General features: G+C 46.3%; 1 protein-coding gene across 27 annotated transcripts in view; it reads right to left on the reverse strand.

The window, feature by feature from the left end:
• rims2a (regulating synaptic membrane exocytosis 2a) overlaps positions 1-18,592 on the reverse strand; it is a 226,296-nt gene that overhangs the window by 158,468 nt on the left and 49,236 nt on the right. For 26 of the 27 annotated variants that reach the window (XR_003872233.1, XM_029736320.1, XM_029736299.1 and 23 more), the window contains one exon: positions 8,128-8,420. Coding sequence is in view for 26 of the 27 variants with exons in the window: in XM_029736320.1 (XP_029592180.1) it covers positions 8,128-8,420 (293 nt within the window). In the remaining variant the exon portion in view is untranslated. Of the gene's footprint in view, positions 1-8,127; positions 8,421-15,939; positions 16,027-18,592 lie in introns of those variants that run through there. The other variant, XM_029736316.1, reaches the window with a different exon arrangement.

The raw sequence follows: 18,592 nt of genomic DNA on the forward strand, positions 1-18,592 counted from the left end.
GGCTGAGCCAGGGTTGGGGCTAGGTGGGACTAGGGTTTAGGCTGAGCCAGGGTTGGGGCTAGGTGGGACTAGGGTTTAGGCTGAGCCAGGGTTGGGGCTAGGTGGGACTAGGGTTTAGGCTGAGCCAGGGTTGGGGCTAGGTGGGACTAGGGTTTAGGCTGAGCCAGGGTTGGGGCTAGTTGGAACTAGGGTTGAGACTGAGCCAGGGTTGGGGCTGGGTGGGACTAGGGTTTAGGCTGAGCCAGGGTTGGGGCTAGGTGGGACTAGGGTTGAGGCTGAGCCAGGGTTGGGGCTAGGTGGGACTAGGGTTTAGGCTGAGCCAGGGTTGGGGCTAGGTGGGACTAGGGTTGAGACTGAGCCAGGGTTGGGGCTAGGTGGGACTAGGGTTTAGGCTGAGCCAGGGTTGGGGCTAGGTGGGACTAGGGTTGAGACTGAGCCAGGGTTGGGGCTAGGTGGGACTAGGGTTGAGACTGAGCCAGGGTTGGGGCTAGGTGGGACTAGGGTTGAGACTGAGCCAGGGTTGGGGCTAGGTGGGACTAGGGTTTAGGCTGAGCCAGGGTTGGGGCTAGGTCGGACTAGGGTTGAGACTGAGCCAGGGTTGGGGCTAGGTGGGACTAGGGTTGAGACTGAGCCAGGGTTGGGGCTAGGTGGGACTAGGGTTGAGACTGAGCCAGGGTTGGGGCTAGGTGGGACTAGGGTTGAGACTGAGCCAGGGTTGGGGCTAGGTGGGACTAGGGTTTAGGCTGAGCCAGGGTTGGGGCTAGGTGGGACTAGGGTTGAGACTGAGCCAGGGTTGGGGCTAGGTGGGACTAGGGTTGAGACTGAGCCAGGGTTGGGGCTAGATGGGACTAGGGTTGAGACTGAGCCAGGGTTGGGGCTAGGTGGGACTAGGGTTGAGATTGAGCCAGGGTTGGGGCTAGGTGGATAAACATGGGAAACCTTGAGAAACACAAGTAGGTAATTATATTCTAATCCCAGCCTAATTATTGTTGTTTCATCAGTGTCTCCACACCCTGATGACCTTGTCGTCCTGGAGGTTGTGTATCTGTGTGTTCATTTCAATGACTCCTCCGAGACCAGGATAAATTAGACCCTTTCTCAAGTTATTTCACCTTATAAACAGGCTGTCATCTGGGTTTTTTCCCCTTTCTCTTTTAGTGGAATAGATTGAGTTCATTTACACGTTCTTTAGATTAATGAAAGTGTTTTTTGGTGATTATGCAGTGGGAGTTCTATTTTATACATCATCACCATTATCCCCTGAGTTCTCAGACAGACCGTTTCAGGTTTTGTGTCGCCACTGAACTCAGTGCTGCCAAAGCCAGAATCGTTCACTGCTACCATTCCCCCTCTCAGCCATTAAGTCAATGAATATATAGAGAGAGAGAGCCACCGAACAACACAGTGAGCTCTGAGCTCACATCCCACAGCCTGATCTAGCTGGTAATCAAATACAACCTCAGAATTAACTAGCTGTCTTTGTTGGCTGTGAGATGCTGTGTGTGTGGGGGGGGGGGACACACACAACTTTATTTAGCGGAATTCTGTTAAATATTGAGAATGCTCATTGTTAAAATGCAGATTTCTTCATAGCAGTTAGTTAGTTCCGACACATTGATCCTTTAAAACCTTATAAGGTAAAACAGTTTCGATACATTATACTCTGCTAGACAGGTCCCAGAGTCCTACTCCGATATCTGTTTGAATATGTCCTAAATGGCACCCTATTCCCGTTATACTGCACAATTTTTCACCAGAAGCAGAAAACCATCACATTTCTTCATGTTTGTGACCAACAGTCATTTGAAACTGCCAAGTGAGCAGAATATTGTCAAAGTTGTTCTCTCTCTCCTACAGTAATCGTTCCCTTACTGTGTGTCTGGGAGTAAAAAGAGCCCAACACAAGGTCGTAATGGGAGGAAGAGGACACAGGCTTAATGAGTTGTGTCTCTAACCCCACAGTGGCTACAGTACGGTAAAGGCTTGTTTGTCCCAGTGCTAGACTAGGGGGGACGCGGCCCATCAGGTACACCTTTACAAGGTCGACAGAGGAACAGGCGCGGAGGAGGAATGGGGTCGAGTGAAACACACCTCCTGTGTGTGTGTGTGTGTGTGTGTGTGTGTGTGTGTGTGTGTGTGTGTGTGTGTGTGTGTGCGTGTGTGCGCGTGTGTGTGGCTGCATGTACAGTATGTGGTGTGTGGAAAGCCTCTCTGTGGAGTGAATCACCCACTGGGCCCACAGTGCACCGGACGACACGACATACGGCCCACAATCCCTCTCTTCCCATCAGGAAGCCTGTTCCAGTGGGCAGAGAGGAACAAAGATGAGCAGAGAGGAACAGGGAGAGGGAGGAGCATAGAGGAAGAGGGAGGTGCAGAGAGGTGCAGAGATGAAGAGGGAGAAGCAGAGAGGAGAAGAGAGGAGCATAGAGGAAGAGGGAGGTGCAGAGAGGAAGAGGGAGAAGCAGAGAGGAGAAGAGAGGAGCATAGAGGAAGAGGGAGGTGCAGAGAGGAAGAGGGAGAAGCAGAGAGGAAGAGGGAGGTGCAGAGAGGTGCAGAGAGGAAGAGGGAGAAGCAGAGAGGAGGAGGGAGGAAAAGAGAGGAGGAGGGAGGAGCAGAGAGGAAAAGAGAGGAACAGAGAGGAGGAGGGAGGAGCAGAGAGGAAAAGAAAGGAGCAGAGAGGAGGAGGGAGGAGCAGAGAGGAAAAGAGAGGAGCAGAGAGATACAGAGAGGAGTAGGGAGGAGCAGAGAAGAACAGAGAGGAGCAAGACGAGCAGGTAGGAGCAGCGAGGAGCAGAGAGAAGCAGATAGGAGCAGAGAGAGTAGGAAGAGGACATGTGTTACTCCCAGGGCAGCTCACCATGACTGACCCCTGGGTTATGGAACGGTTGGATATACCGTCCAGACCTTCCTGGGTTCAAACAGCATTCGTTTTCCTTCAAATACACTGAGCATTTGATTGAACCTGTCTAGAGTTCCAGATGGGCGGGGTTTTGCATGTTTGGGACTATTCTGTTGGTTCTTTTTGCACCAGTCAAGCTCGATCGAGCGCAAGTACAGTGGGGGAAAAAAGTATTTGATCCCCTGCTGATTTTGTACGTTTACCCACTTACAAAGAAATTATCAGTCTATAATTTTAATAGTAGGTTTATTTGAACAGTGAGAGACAGAATAACAACAAAAAAATCCAGAAAAACACATGTCAAAAATGTTATAAAATGATTTGCATTTTAATGAGGGAAATAAGTATTTGACCCCTCTGCAAAACATGACTTAGTACTTGGTGGCAAAACCCTTGTTGGCAATCACAGAGGTCAGACGTTTCTTGTAGTTGGCCACCAGGTTTGCACACATCTCAGGAGGGATTTTGTCCCACTACTCTTTGCAGATCTTCTCCAAGTCATTAAGGTTTCGAGGCTGACGTTTGGCAACTCGAACCTTCAGCTCCCTCCACAGATTTTCTATGGGATTAAGGTCTGGGGACTGGCTAGGCCACTCCAGGACCTTAATGTGCTTCTTCTTGAGCCACTCCTTTGTTGCCTTGGCCGTGTGTTTTGGGTCATTGTCGTGCTGGAATACCCATCCACGACCCATTTTCAATGCCCTGGCTGAGGGAAGGAGGTTCTCACACAAGATTTGACGGTACATGGCCCCGTCCTTTGATGCGGTGAAGTTGTCCTGTCCCCTTAGCAGAAAAACACCCCCAAAGCATAATGTTTCCACCTCCATGTTTGATGGTGGAGATGGTGTTCTTGGGGTCATAGGCAGCATTCCTCCTCCTCCAAACACGGCGAGTTGAGTTGATGTCAAAGAGCTCCATTTTGGTCTCATCTGACCACAACACTTTCACCAATTGTCCTCTGAGTCATTCAGATGTTCATTAGCAAACTTCAGACGGGCATGTATATGTATTCTTGAGCAGGGGGACCTTGCGGGCGCTGCAGGATTTCAGTCCTTCACGGCGTAGTGTGTTACCAATTGTTTTCTTGGTGACTATGGTCCCAGCTGCCTTGAGATCATTGACAGGATCCTCCCATGTAGTTCTGGGCTGATTCCTCACCGTTCTCATGATCATTGCAACTCCACGAGGTGAGATCTTGCATGGAGCCCCAGGCCGAGGGATATTGACAGTTCTTTTGTGTTTCATCCATTTGCGAATAATCACACCAAATGTTGTCACCTTCTCACCAAGCTGCTTGGCGATGGTCTTGTAGCCCATTCCAGCCTTGTGTAGGTCTACAATCTTGTCCCTGACATCCTTGGAGAGCTCTTTGGTCTTGGCCGTGGTGGAGAGTTTGGAATCTGATTGATTGATTGCTTCTGTGGACAGGTGTCTTTTATACAGGTAACGAGCTGAGATTAGGAGCACTCCCTTTAAGAGTGTGCTCCTAATCTCAGCTCGTTACCTGTATAAAAGACACCTGGGAGCCAGAAATCTTTCTGATTGAGAGGGGGTCAAATACTTATTTCCCTCATTAAAATGCAAATCAATTTATAACATTTCTGACATGCTTTTTTCTGGATATTTTTGTTGTTATTCTGTCTCTCACTGTTCAAATAAACCTACCATTAAAATTATAGACTGATCATTTCTTTGTCAGTGGGCAAACGTACAAAATCAGCAGGGGATCAAATACTTTTTTCCCCCACTGTAAAGTATTTGATAGAAAACAAATACTATTTGAACTCAGGTCTGGACTGCAGAGTACTGACTCAGAATGACACAATGAGGGGACTAGAGGAACATATTTCTGCTGTATGAGATACACTAGAAAAATGTGTGCAGGGTGTCTCTCTCTCCCTCTCTCTCTGTGTCAGTGGACTATGGAAAGAGGAAGGAGACACCGTGTGGTGATAAATGGAATTACAATAAATCAGCTGTGATGACGCAAGCCAAGGTACAGAGAAAAAGGATTCACAAGCACAGCATAGAAGTGTAATCCAACAGTCGGTCTATTTTCTTATTCTTTATTTAAACAGGTAGATCCCAATTGAGATCATAGATCTATTTTGCGCGAGAGAGATCTCTTGTGCAGACATTTCTGGAAGAAACACAGTACAGTCTCCAACTTTCCCTTGTGACAACAGTGACATAATACATCCTGGCAGACCACCTATAGCTCTGCATTGACTGTGCATCTTTCCCAACATCTTCCTGTACTATCTGAACTTGGCTAAAACATACCTAGAGAACAGTAGGACAAAAGGTGTATCTAGTTATTGTGATGAGTTGCAGCCAAGTGCTTCTTCAGCATGTCTGGTTTCTGCTGCTTCAAAGGAAGACACAGTGAATGCAGTATTATAGTCATCATCAGTCAGTTCACCAGCTAGGGAATCCCTCTAGCTGAGTTTGACTTAAGGGGAAAGATGAAAGACACCAGTCATCCAGTGTGGGAGTCAGTGTGTGAGTGTGTGCTTGTCTGTGTGTGTGTGTTTGTCTGTGTCTGTGTGTTTGGGTGTGTCAATCCTGAACTTATTTTAGGGAGCGGTGTCCATGTGTCTTTCCTGCATCATGGGCCTCATGCGTACACATCTGTATGATCAAACTGTCTACCGTTCCCAAAAAATAAGTTATTTGCTAGGAGCCATAGCTTTTATGATTTTTATTTACCCAACACTTTTCCCAGGCCCCGACCCTCACTCTCTCCAATACAACTCCAGAGTCATTTCAACCTAACCAACCACATGACACAGCTTGCTATCGGCAAGAGTGGGGTAAGTCGAGACATTTTTTGTTTATTTACCACCACTATGTCAAGGGAAATATAGTACTCTTTCTAACAAAGATATCTCCATATATTTCAGGATGTTGTGTATCCCTGGGAATAATTAGAAACACAGCTTGTCCAAAAAAAGTGGTCTCTTGGCACAACTTACCCTTGGTATGGGGTCAATTGAGCATAGGGACAAGGTCAATTTAGCCACCTTGGGGTAAGTGAGTGATAGTGTCCTGTGACAGTGAGGGATGGTGCTGGTAGGTCAAAGTTGAATTCATGGAATGGGGGTATGGAATATTGTACAGTGCATTCGAAAATAATTTAGACCCCTTGACTTTTTCCACATTTTGATAGGTTACAGCCTTATTCTAAAATGGATTAAATTGTTTGATTGTTTCATCAATCTACACACAATACTCCATAATGACAAAGCAAAAACGTTTTTTTTTCGAAATTCTGTCAAATACATACAAATAAAAAAACGGAAATATCACATTTACATAAGTATTCAGACCATTTACTCAGTGCTTTGTTGAAGCACCTTTGGCAGCGATTACAGCCTCGAGTCTTCTTGGGTATGACACTACAAGCTTGGCAGACCTGTATTTGGGGAGTTTATCGCATTCTTCTCTGTAGATCCTCTCAAGCTCTGTCAGGTTGGATGGGGAGCATCGCTGCACATCTATTTTCAGGTCTCTACAGAGATGTTCAGTCGTGTTCAAGTCCGGGCTCTGGCTGGGCCACTCAAGGACATTCAGAGACTTGTCCCGAAGCCACTCCTGCGTTGTCTTGGCTGTGTGTTTAGGGTCGCTGTCTTGTTGGAAGGTGAACCTTCGCCCCAGTCTGAGGTCCTGAGCGAAAACATCCCCACACCATGATGCTGCCACCACCATGCTTCACCGTAGGGATGGTGGCAGGTTTCCTCCAGATGTGACACTTGGCATTCAGGCCAAAGAGTTCAATCTTGGTTTCATCAGACCAGTGAATCATGTTTCTCATGGTCAGAGTCCTTAGGTGCCTTTTGGCAAACTCCAAGCAGGCTGTCATGTCCCTTTTACTGAGGAGTGGCTTTTGTCTGGCCACTCTACCATGAAGGCTTGATTGGTGGAGTGCTGCAGAGATGGTTGTCCTTCTGGAAGTTTATCCCATCTCCACAGAGGAACTCTAGAGTTCTATCAGAGTGACCATTGGGTTGTTGGTCACCTCCCTGACCAAGGCCTTTCTCCCCCGATTGGTCAGTTTGAGTGTAGGTTGATGATGATTTTCTTTTATGTAATCCATTTTATAATAAGGCTGTAACGGAACAAAATCTGAAAGAAGTCAACGGGTCTGAATACTTTTCCGAATATACTTTATATCTTAACATATATGCCTACATTCAGATATAGATGTCTCTGTTCAATATAACTTACCCTTCCATTCCTTGACCAGTTGGTCTAGGACAGGGATGTTGTTTTGATGTGCCAATTCATAGACAAGTTCTATGAATTCATGGATACTAAGCCCATGAAACTGGTCCTCAAGATGTTTAATATGTTTAGCAAGCTCAGACTCCATGTCATCAGATAAGACCTTGTGTGCTTCTGCTACTCTATCATTGCCTATGTTTCGCACAGGTACATTTTCATGTTTGTTTTGTCCATGTGTAATTCAGTCTATTTTTCATCCCTTGCTGCTGCTCAAATGGACTTCTTCCTTTCTCTCACTTCCTTGGCTGCTCTCTCAAGAACCTCAAGGGGGGGCTAGACCCCTGCTTGTTTTACATTTGTGTACACAGGACATGAGGATGTCTGCTCTGTAACAATAAAAATGCACTCCTGAGTTCATACTGTAGGCATGACACATTGCAAAAATACTATGTATATTATGCATAAAACTGACTAAATGTAATCATAATTTGTATGGTGTATGGTGGCCATTGGTTCAACTTACCCCAAAAAGGCAAACATTTTGACAATATTAGCCCGCACAGCTACAAGGATGCACTTTCATGCTAGGTTTAGGACCTCATATTGAAGCTTATAGAGACCCCAACTGATGTATAAAACTATCTTCTTTGGTTTAGATACAAGCATCATGATACCTATAACACAATAAATGAATTACATTAATTAATTAATTAATTTTTTACCTAACTTCCTTATCAATTTTCCATGTGGTTTCTTCCTTACAGAATCTATGAGATGATGACCTCATACTAAATATTTGGTCACATTATTCATTTTGTGTATGGTTTCCTAGAAACAAGGGGTGGCTCAAACTTCCCCCACTCATCACTAACAGGTTTCACTTTTAACAGACAGTTTTCCTCCACAATAATGATCAAAATGTTAAATCCAGCTCAAATCCCAGAGGGAATTGTTCAAATGTGTTTAACACACACAACCTTACACACACACACTGGACTCACCTGTCTATGTCCTGTCCTGGACCTGAGAGCCTCAGCCCTGAGCCGTTGTTGAGGGAGCCTTGTCTGGGGAGTCCGAGAGGTCTGCTTCTGTCTGCTGATATGTCCTCTAGGGGCCCCTGGTAGAGGAGATCCTGCTGCAGTTTGGCCTTCTTCTCCTGGGGGGCCTCCTCGTGACGTCGACCCCTGGGGCCGTCAGACACGCCCCGTGGCCCTGTGGCGCCGCTGTAGAACCACGCCCCCGACTTGGTTAGGATTTCTTGTTGTTTTCGGCACAAGTTGCATACCCACATAACCTGTACACAGAGGAGAGAGCGGGTTAGATATCTGCAGTGGTGGGGATGGTGGTGGTGGTGGTGGGCTTACAGCAATGAAATACAATGAAAGGAGTCATGGAATGGATCAACCCCTAGAGGAGTCGTGCCAAGTATCATTAAAAAAGGATACTTGGACCTGCTAGATGTTGTAGGAAACACTGTAAATATACAGATGAGGATATGAATGATTTGATAATATTGCATACACATACAGTAGCCTTAGGGCAAGTGTTTAGGAGGGAGAGAATATTAGGATTGTATGTAGGACCATATCTAATCGAGGACATAATGCTCACTGGATAGTCTGTGAGTATGATGAGGAATCTGAAGTTCATATGATCTACATTCTCAGAAAAAAGGATTCCAAAAGTGTTCTTCGGCCGTCCACATAGGAGAACCCTTTCTGCTTCCAGGTCGAACCATTTTTGGTTCCTGGTAGAACCCTCTGTGGAAAACGGTTCTCAAACAGTTCTCCTATGGGGACAGGCAAAGAACCCTGTAAGGCTCTAGATAGCACTTTTTTTCTAAGAGTGTACATACCTACACCACTTGCTTATATGGGGTACCAGCCATAAAAATAAAATCACTAGAACAGGTATCCCCGTTCAAGTCAATGAGTTGGTAGTGGGTGGTTACAGAGTCATTAATTAGTAATTATCTTTCTATGGTACTAACTTTGTGGTGCACAATACTGTAAGTAACTGAATCTAAATAGGAAGCTAGCTGCAGCCCTACTGTTTAATACAGCTGTGTGTATAGCAGAGGGATGGAGAGAGACTGTGTTCAGCAGCTCTACAGAGGAAGTAGCACTAACTGTGATCTGCAGCCCCCTCCCTCCGCATTAGCCTCATAAATCCAGGAGCCGACAAAAGCCCTGATCACTCCACCTCAGACGCAGCACAGCCGCCCTCAAAGCCCTGGCCTGCTTTGCAAATGGCACCCTATTCCCTACATAGTGCACTATGGGCCCCGATCAAAAAGTAGTGCACCATATTTAGCATAGGGTGCCATTTGGGATGCAACCTGATCACTCCGCCTCAGAGGCAGCTCATCCAGCCTCACTCTGCCCTAACAACCACCCTCCCTAGTCTGGAGGAGGAGCTATGCCTAGTGGAAAGGAAGAAATGGGCAGCCACCTGAGCTGCCTGGCGCCTCTCTCTCTCTCTGAGGGAGCATGGTGCAGGGCATCAGGGTCCATAAGGAACTCAGCCTGTAGGCTGATGGCCAGTGACTGACAGACTGACTGACAGCAGTGACGTACAGCAGACAGGCAATCAGCTGCACTCAACCCAGCAGCAGTGTACTCCAGCCGCTAGCTATAGCCTGACTCTGGCCCTGGTCCTGTAGTCAGAGCATTGAGCTGACTCAGTACTGGAGTGCATTACTGTGATTACTATGGGCTGGGTTGGGCTTACACAGCACACTACACAACCCTCCACTGACTTAGTGGCTGGCTAACTAACTGGCTGGCTAACTGGCTGGCTAATTGGCTGACTAACTGGCTGACTAACTGTCTGGCTAACTAACTGGCTGGCTAACTGGCTGACTAACTGGCTAACTAACTGGCTAACTAACTGGCTGGCTAACTGGCTGACTAACTGGCTGGCTAACTGGCTGGCTAACTAACTGGCTGGCTAACTGGCTGACTAACTGGCTAACTAATTGGTTGGCTAACTAACTGGCTGACTAACTGGCTAACTAACTGGCTGGCTAACTGGCTGGCTAACTAACTGGCTGGCTAACTGGCTGGCTAACTGGCTGGCTAACTAACTGGCTGGCTAACTGGCTGACTAACTGGCTAACTAACTGGCTGGCTAACTGGCTGGCTAACTAACTGGCTGGCTAACTGGCTGACTAACTGGCTAACTAACTGGCTGGATAACTGGCTGGCTAACTAACTGGCTGGCTAACTGGCTGACTAACTGGCTAGCTAACTGGCTGGCTAACTAACTGGCTGACTAACTGGCTGGCTAACTGGCTGGCTAACTAACTGGCTGGCTAACTGGCTGACTAACTGGCTGACTAACTGGCTGACTAACTGGCTAGGGGTCATATTCGGAAGGCCATGGCATGACCAATGAGAGGTTGTCTCCTTATCATCCCAGAGAATCAGATGTCTGAACCACACTCTACTTCCATACTTCTCAAGCACGCACACACACAAACATAACCTCCATACCAGTCACAAGCACGCACACACACACAAACACAACCTCCATACCAGTCACAAGCACGCACACACACACAAACACAACCTCCATACCAGTCACAAGCACGCACACACACACAAACACAACCTCCATACCAGTCACAAGCACGCACACACACAAACATAACCTCCATACCAGTCACAAGCACGCACACACACAAACATAACCTCCATACCAGTCACAAGCACGCACACACACAAACACAACCTCCATACCAGTCACAAGCACGCACACACACAAACACAACCTCCATACCAGTCACAAGCACGCACACACACAAACATAACCTCCATACCAGTCACAAGCACGCACACACACAAACACAACCTCCATACCAGTCACAAGCACGCACACACACAAACATAACCTCCATACCAGTCACAAGCACGCACACACACAAACACAACCTCCATACCAGTCACAAGCACGCACACACACACAGACAACCTCCATACCAGTCACAAGCATGCGCACACACACACGCACACACTACCTCCACACCAGGTCCCACTTCCTGTCCATTACTCCAATCTCCCTCTGTGCTTAACATAGCCCAGTTCTTTTCCAGATAGAGAGAGCCTTGTACATCAGCCAGCATGAAACGACATGACCTACTTATTTACTGCTCACAAGAGTCAGTTCTCCAACCTGCCAATAATAATGAACCACATTCTGAGCTTCAGACTGTACATGCAGTGGGCTCTTTATCTCATCAGTGCATACCTGATAGTACATTAGTATTCCAAAACAGACCAGGAAGACATACACACATAGGTCAAATGAATACTGAGCCCTACTAAGCCTCACACAGCGTTCCTATACAGGACTATATGGTGTAGCATCTGGTCTGCACACAAACAACCTGGATGACTAACGCACTAAAAAGTGAAAATGGTAGAAAATATAAGCAGTGGTTGATCACAGTAGAGATTATTTAATGATAAGGTTTAAGGTCGAAGCCATACTCCTCAGTCATATAGAAGTGGTGTCAGCACACACACACTCACACAGCATGTGCTCTAACAGTCCGTCCAGTGATGCAGCAGAGAGCGTGAGTTTGGCCCATTCTGACAGACTACTGTTAGCATCTGTAATAGTCCCTAAACCAAACACACATACGCATACAAATACACACACACACACACACACACACACACAGGTCAAGCAGCTGTGCTGATTGCCAGAGGTGTGTTCACTGCAGCCAGACTGCAGTCCCTCCTCCCTCCTTCTCCACCGCTTCACGCCTGAGAGCAGTCAGGGGGACGGGTGTGGGGGAGGAAGGGGAGAGGAAGGGACAGCCCCCCCCAGGCTGGGCCATTTCTCCCTGTGTTTGCACATTTCATAGTCATTGAACCTGCACCCAAATATAGAACATTAAAAAACCTAGTGCTCCAAACCTAGCGGAGGAATAGAAATGGCATATGTAGCCCACTAAATGTCCCAGCAAACAAGGGACGTCCTGAGGACATTCGGCGATGTTCCCATTAGGTCCCTTAAGGGTTTTGGCGCAAAGTTATCCCACTAACGTTCTGAGAATATTCTAAGAATATTGCGTGATAGTCCCAAGGGGATGTTCTCTGAGGGACCGATGTCTAGTTCCCTGTACATTCCCAGGACATCACTGATGACCATTTCAGGACCTTTTTAGTATGTTCTCAGGACTTTCATTTTACTAGGCCTTAGGATGCTGTGTGATGGTCCCTAGGGAATGTTCTCTGGGGGACTTTTTTATAGTTCTCATTTTTACGACATTCTATCATGGTCCCCTGAATGTCCCCTGAATGTTCTTGGGACGTTGTGTCATAGTCCTCTGGAGGTTTTGTATAGTTCACAGTTTGTCCAGGGAACGTCCCCAAGGACGTTTTTAGGACGTTCTTTGGATGTTGTGTCATGGTCCCCTGAAGGTTTTGTCTAGTTCCCAGTTTGTCCCAGGAAAGTAATGATATGGTATGGGGTTTTAAGGTAAGTGGTACGCTGTTCAGCTAAAATAGTGTAAAAGTCTTTAATCGGGGAGATACCTAGTCAGTTGCACAACTGCATGCCTTCAACCAAAATGTGACTTCCGCATTTAACCCAACCCCTCTGAAACAGAGAGGTGCAGGGGGCCAGTCCCATAGGGCGGCTCACATTTAACCCAACCCCTCTGAAACAGGGAGGTGCAGGGGGCCAGTCCCATAGGGCGGCTCACATTTAACCCAACCCCTCTGAAACAGAGAGGTGCAGGGGGCCAGTCCCATAGGGCGGCTCACATTTAACCCAACCCCTCTGAAACAGGGAGGTGCAGGGGGCCAGTCCCATAGGGCGGCTCACATTTAACCCAACCCCTCTGAAACAGAGAGGTGCAGGGGGCCAGTCCCATAGGGCGGCTCACATTTAACCCAACCCCTCTGAAACAGGGAGGTGCAGGGGGCCAGTCCCATAGGGCGGCTCACATTTAACCCAACCCCTCTGAAACAGAGAGGTGCAGGGGGCCAGTCCCATAGGGCGGCTCACATTTAACCCAACCCCTCTGAAACAGGGAGGTGCAGGGGGCCAGTCCCATAGGGCGGCTCACATTTAACCCAACCCCTCTGAAACAGGGAGGTGCAGGGGGCCAGTCCCATAGGGCGGCTCACATTTAACCCAACCCCTCTGAAACAGAGAGGTGCAGGGGGCCAGTCCCATAGGGCGGCTCACATTTAACCCAACCCCTCTGAAACAGGGAGGTGCAGGGGGCCAGTCCCATAGGGCGGCTCACATTTAACCCAACCCCTCTGAAACAGGGAGGTGCAGGGGGCTGCCTTAATCGACGTCCCGGAAGCAGTTGTGCTCTTCAGTTTTGCTAAAGAGCAGAACTGCAGCGTTTTCCATCTTACCAGTTTGGCGATTCAAACCAGCAACCTTTCAGTTACTGAGCCAACACTCTTAACAACCTGCTGCCCCTATCAATGACAACATGATTACATCTGACATGATCACTTAGCACAGACTTTTCAATATGACCCCACCTGGGATTTGAACTCACAACCTCCAGATTTGGGGTTTGCTGATCTTTCTGCTGCACCACAAAGTCTGTAGAATTTCAGACGTCCCCTACACATTCATTACTTATAATACATCTCTGCACTTAGCAAAACAGTGCCATCTGCACTGCTATTTTAGTTACCAGTTCATCTGACTATTCTCTCATTGATTTAACTAACTTATTTCAGGATTTTGAGTTTGGGTTTTCTGTATAGTTGTCTAATGTTGGTGAGGCATATTGTTCTGTTTTAATGTTACTCCTGAATCACTATGATCAATGTAATAGTTGTTCTTGTTTGCAGGGTGTGCTGGAGCATAGGTACTGTAGGCTACTGATGTGTTACGATGGGTACCATCAAGCTGTTTAGATTGATATGTCATTTGTTATCTAATGTTTTTTCATTTAAACTCAATACATCCTAATCATCTTTTTCATTTGCATTTGGTCCCATGCAAAGATATTATACTCCATATTTTATTCCATCTATTTACTCCCTCTATTCCATCTGGACTTGAATCAATAACTTTTATCTAAAATGAGCAGGCCTAGCATTCAGACAACCTCATGTGTTGCAAATCTCTACAGCAGAACACTGCTATAGCCTTTTTCAAGGGTGGTGCTGTGGTGGTGCTTTCGATGACCAATCTAGTGTATGTTCATCACTTTCTAAAAGACGATTTACAGCATTGACTGAAACTCCTTTAAGATAGAGAGAGAGCAGCCTTCAGCTATCCCAGTTTGTGCTGAGCTGTGTTTAGCTGTCAAGCCTGTGACGCTACACTACATCAAAGTAAAGTTTATAGGGGAGGGAGGAGACAATCGCCTTTCTGATGCAGATGTTCCAGTAGCCAATACTCAGTCAATGAGCGCTCTCTTGTGGCCAAGAAGCAGCACTACACTACAACAGCATCCTACCAATACAGTCGAGTGGATCATGATATTATCAAACTTCAAAGCTGTAGCACAATGAAAATACCACGGTGACCATTTTTAACTTTTAAGAGAATTGCAACCATTGTTGCATTACTTGAGTCCAAATAGTCACTGTTCTTTTCAGAGACAAAAACACATACCTGGTATCATATCCTTCAGACTAAACGCATTCCCAACCATCAGATGTTACTGTATCTTGTTCACAGCATTCAGAGAACAAAAATATCACATACTATAAAGAGATGTGCGTCATGGTCAAATATTAATGTGATGGTGAATAGACTGTCATCGGTATCATATTGCCTGTTTCCCTCCCAGTCTCACCTGGCCTGAACTTAACTGAGCTCATTAAAAACTCCATGTTTAAGGGAACATGTCTGGGAAGATCTTGGCTTTGAAACTGAGTTTGCACTTGAACCGACAGTGTCTGAAACATACAGAATCTATTCAATCATCCTGCACTCCTTTTTCCCCATGCAACACACGTTTTTATGTGTTATTAAAACATGTGTGATATAAGATATATAACCTACCTAAGATGAAATATACCACATTCTTCTAAATCGGTGTGTGTAAAGATCTCAAAAAGACAGAGGGAAACATTTATTAAAGTATATTTCATGAAACGGTGTAGCCTAGATAGAGATGAAAGAAGAACTGACTCTCACATGCTCAAACACTGCCTGGCACGTGGTGCATCACATTTTAATGAGGTTCTAAATTTAGTGTGTCGGGCGCGCGGTAATAATAATAGACTTGATGCATAAATGAATGCCCCTTTATTTTACCAAAGTTCAGAAAGACGTGAGAGAGAAAGATGAGAGCGGCTTGAGAAATGGAGAGACTGGATTCACACAGAGAGATGGCAGATGTCTTTCACAGACCCCCTAAGCCCTGTGACATTATTTACAAAGCCAAAGTCTATTTTTGGTCTTACTTGAGCATTTGGCATGCAAAGTCGGCTTATCAAAGAGCTGTTCACCGTTTCACATACATTTTAGAAAGGACCATATATTTTCAGAATTTCAGAGAACATGATCTAATGAGAACTTTCACCGAAAATGAGCACTACATAGACTAAAAAATCCATATAAACGTATTCAGACTACGTGCCCTCACCTAGGCTATAACAAGGTGTTTATAACATGTAGGCATTCATAATAGTCTACAATTCATTCATCATTGGTCGTATTATCATCTACATTAAAATACTCTGACTACTTATGCAGACAGTGCACAACAGTCTATAGCCTACATGTGCATTGTACATGCAGTATCCAAACGGCTGATTGTGAGCCCATCGTATTGAATGACTTCCAAACCAAGACAATCAATTTTACTTTTAGCTTACCCATGGTAACGACGGGAAGAACCGTGTCCGCGCAGAAAAACAGCGTATGTAATCCTAATTTGGTGGAAATGTTACCGGGCAGCGTGCAGTAAAATCAGGAAGAACCGAGGAAACAAGACAGGCGCCGACCTTCAACACCGTTCAGCACCGCGGACAGTACCTAGTCGGACAACAGGCAGGCAGCTCTCTGCTCAATGTAACCCGCGTGAAGGTTACGCGACGCTAATAATGTATGTGATTTGTCCAGGCTGCAAATAATACCACCCAGTCAGACAGTCTTATGTTCCAACCATAATTATTTTCTAAACAGATTATTTACAGAAAATAACAAAATACGCGTCTGCCACGATGTCAAATAGAAAACGCTACAGCCCCTTCATAAACGCAGTAAAGGATTCCAATTTTGAAACGCGGCACACAAAAAATAAGCATACAGAAGCAGCTTCATGGGAGGAAAGATGTGCAAGAGTGAGCAAGAAAACGTGCAATCAGGTTTTTACCGCCGCTGTATTAGGCCTATTAAGTCTTCATTACTAATAGATGCGGGTGTGAGTCTCCCGCTACCGAGGCTTATTCGAGTTATTATAAATGCGGCGCGTCCCCCCCGTGGTGCTGGGCGGCCCAACTGTGCTCAAAGAATCCAATGTGTGCCGTTACACGCCCGTGACGCTCAGGAACTCACCAAGCTATTTCTGATACGCCACAACAACGGGCTCTTCTACATTCACTGGAATATTAGGCTATTTTTACTTTGATGAGGCCAGAAAGATCCAATAAGTGTGAGTTCTGTTCGTTTGCAGCGGAGTGAATGAGAGCTGAGACCCAAGATCACCACAGCACATGTGATGTCCTTAAAAGTCGCTTTAATCACGAATGACTTGGTCTCAGGAGACTGTTGATTCCTAAGGCATTTTTGAGCAACATCAGAGGAACTGAAATGGTGAACAGTCCTCCTTTAAGGACTGAGGAGGGAGGAGGATTCTGGGGGTTCAAAAATGTACATAGTGCACAGTATGTCTTTCAAAGACTCCATCTATATCTCCAAGATCCTTCCTGGTATAAGATGTGTCTACTGTGTAGCAGCTGAGCCTAGACTAGACTGACCTGTATAGGTTACACATAAAGGCCCTGAGTACTGTCTTATCAGACTGGATGTCATTCACCTCTTTACTGTAGGCTAATATCAAGCAAAGATATATAACAAAATATCATATTTTATTGTCATAACCATGTGTCTGATAGGCTATACTAGACTAAATAAGAACATAAATCATCCCAGGGCTCAGTCTAATGTAGCTCAAATCCATCTCAAATCTTCACTCCTGCTTCTTCTCCTGCCTCTCTGTGAAACTGTCAGCAGCAAGTCTGTCCTATCGTATTCCAGTGTCCAACAGCTCTGTTAGAGGCCCCAGACACTGAGGCATGTAAATATTGATGCTGTTTCACAGAACAAGAGATCACTCGTCACTGCTGCCACTGGTTGTGGGAAGGAAAGAGAATACTGATGGAAAAAGAACAGATTTCACCACCACCACAAGCACCTCTTTGACTGACAGACAAGCTTTCAGACGTGACAAGCTACTGCAGGTGGATGGGCTGACCAAAACATCCCCAACTGAGCTATATAGTCTTAGTTAATGAACTTGCAATAACATAACATCTATTCTTATTATGAGACTCTGAAAATTGTTGTGTGTGAGTCTGTGTGCACTCGGCATGTGTTTGTAAACATGAAAGGCTTTATTGTGTCCAACATGTGAAAGGCTCTGGTCAAAAGTAGTTCACTATATAGGGAATAGGGTGCCATTTGAGACATCCTTTAGGTCCATGGGCCCTGCCCTCAGAGGCATAGCAGTCGGGCCCCCAGTGACATCCCCCTCCTTGGGTTGAAAAACTATCTGGTCACTCAGCCCTGTCTGGGAACCACACCCCTGGATCAGCTGGCCCCGAGGGCTCTGTGAGGGCTTGGAGCCCTGCAACCAGATACAGGGGAGGCAGTGTCTGTGTAAACTGTGTCGCTCTGGCTGAGACAGCAGCACATCTACTGAACGTATGTACACCTCCACCTCCACCTCCATCCCAACCATCCATCTATCTATATCTATCTCCACCTCCACCCCCACCATCCATCCATCTATATCTATCTCCACCTCCACCCCAACCATCCATCCATCTATATCTATCTCCACCTCCACCCCAACCATCCATCCATTCATCTATATCTGTCTCCACCTCCACCCCAACCATCCATCCATCTATATCTATCTCCACTTCCACCCCAACCATCCATCCATCTATATCTATCTCCACTTCCACCCCCACCATCCATCCATCTCCATCTCCATCCCTCTACTGTACCTCCTCCACCTCCAGACCAGTAATAACAACAGTTTTCCTTTCAAATACTTTAGCTGCATGTGCCATTTGGGATGCAACCTATGTATTTTCATGGCCAAGAAGACAGATAGCTACAATACCAGGCTAACAGTGGGCAGGGCAGCAGTGGGCCTATCCTCCTATCCTTTGATCTGATCCCAGGGCAGATCTACTCATCACACTGTCCCAACCCTACTGCTGCTGCTGCTGCTGCCTCCTGCCAGCCCACAGCCACTACTCAACACCATCTGTAGGCTACAACTCTGGGGGAAACCCC

The sequence above is a fragment of the Salmo trutta genome, chromosome 37 (assembly GCF_901001165.1).
Source record: "Salmo trutta chromosome 37, fSalTru1.1, whole genome shotgun sequence".
Lineage (NCBI taxonomy): Eukaryota > Metazoa > Chordata > Actinopteri > Salmoniformes > Salmonidae > Salmo > Salmo trutta.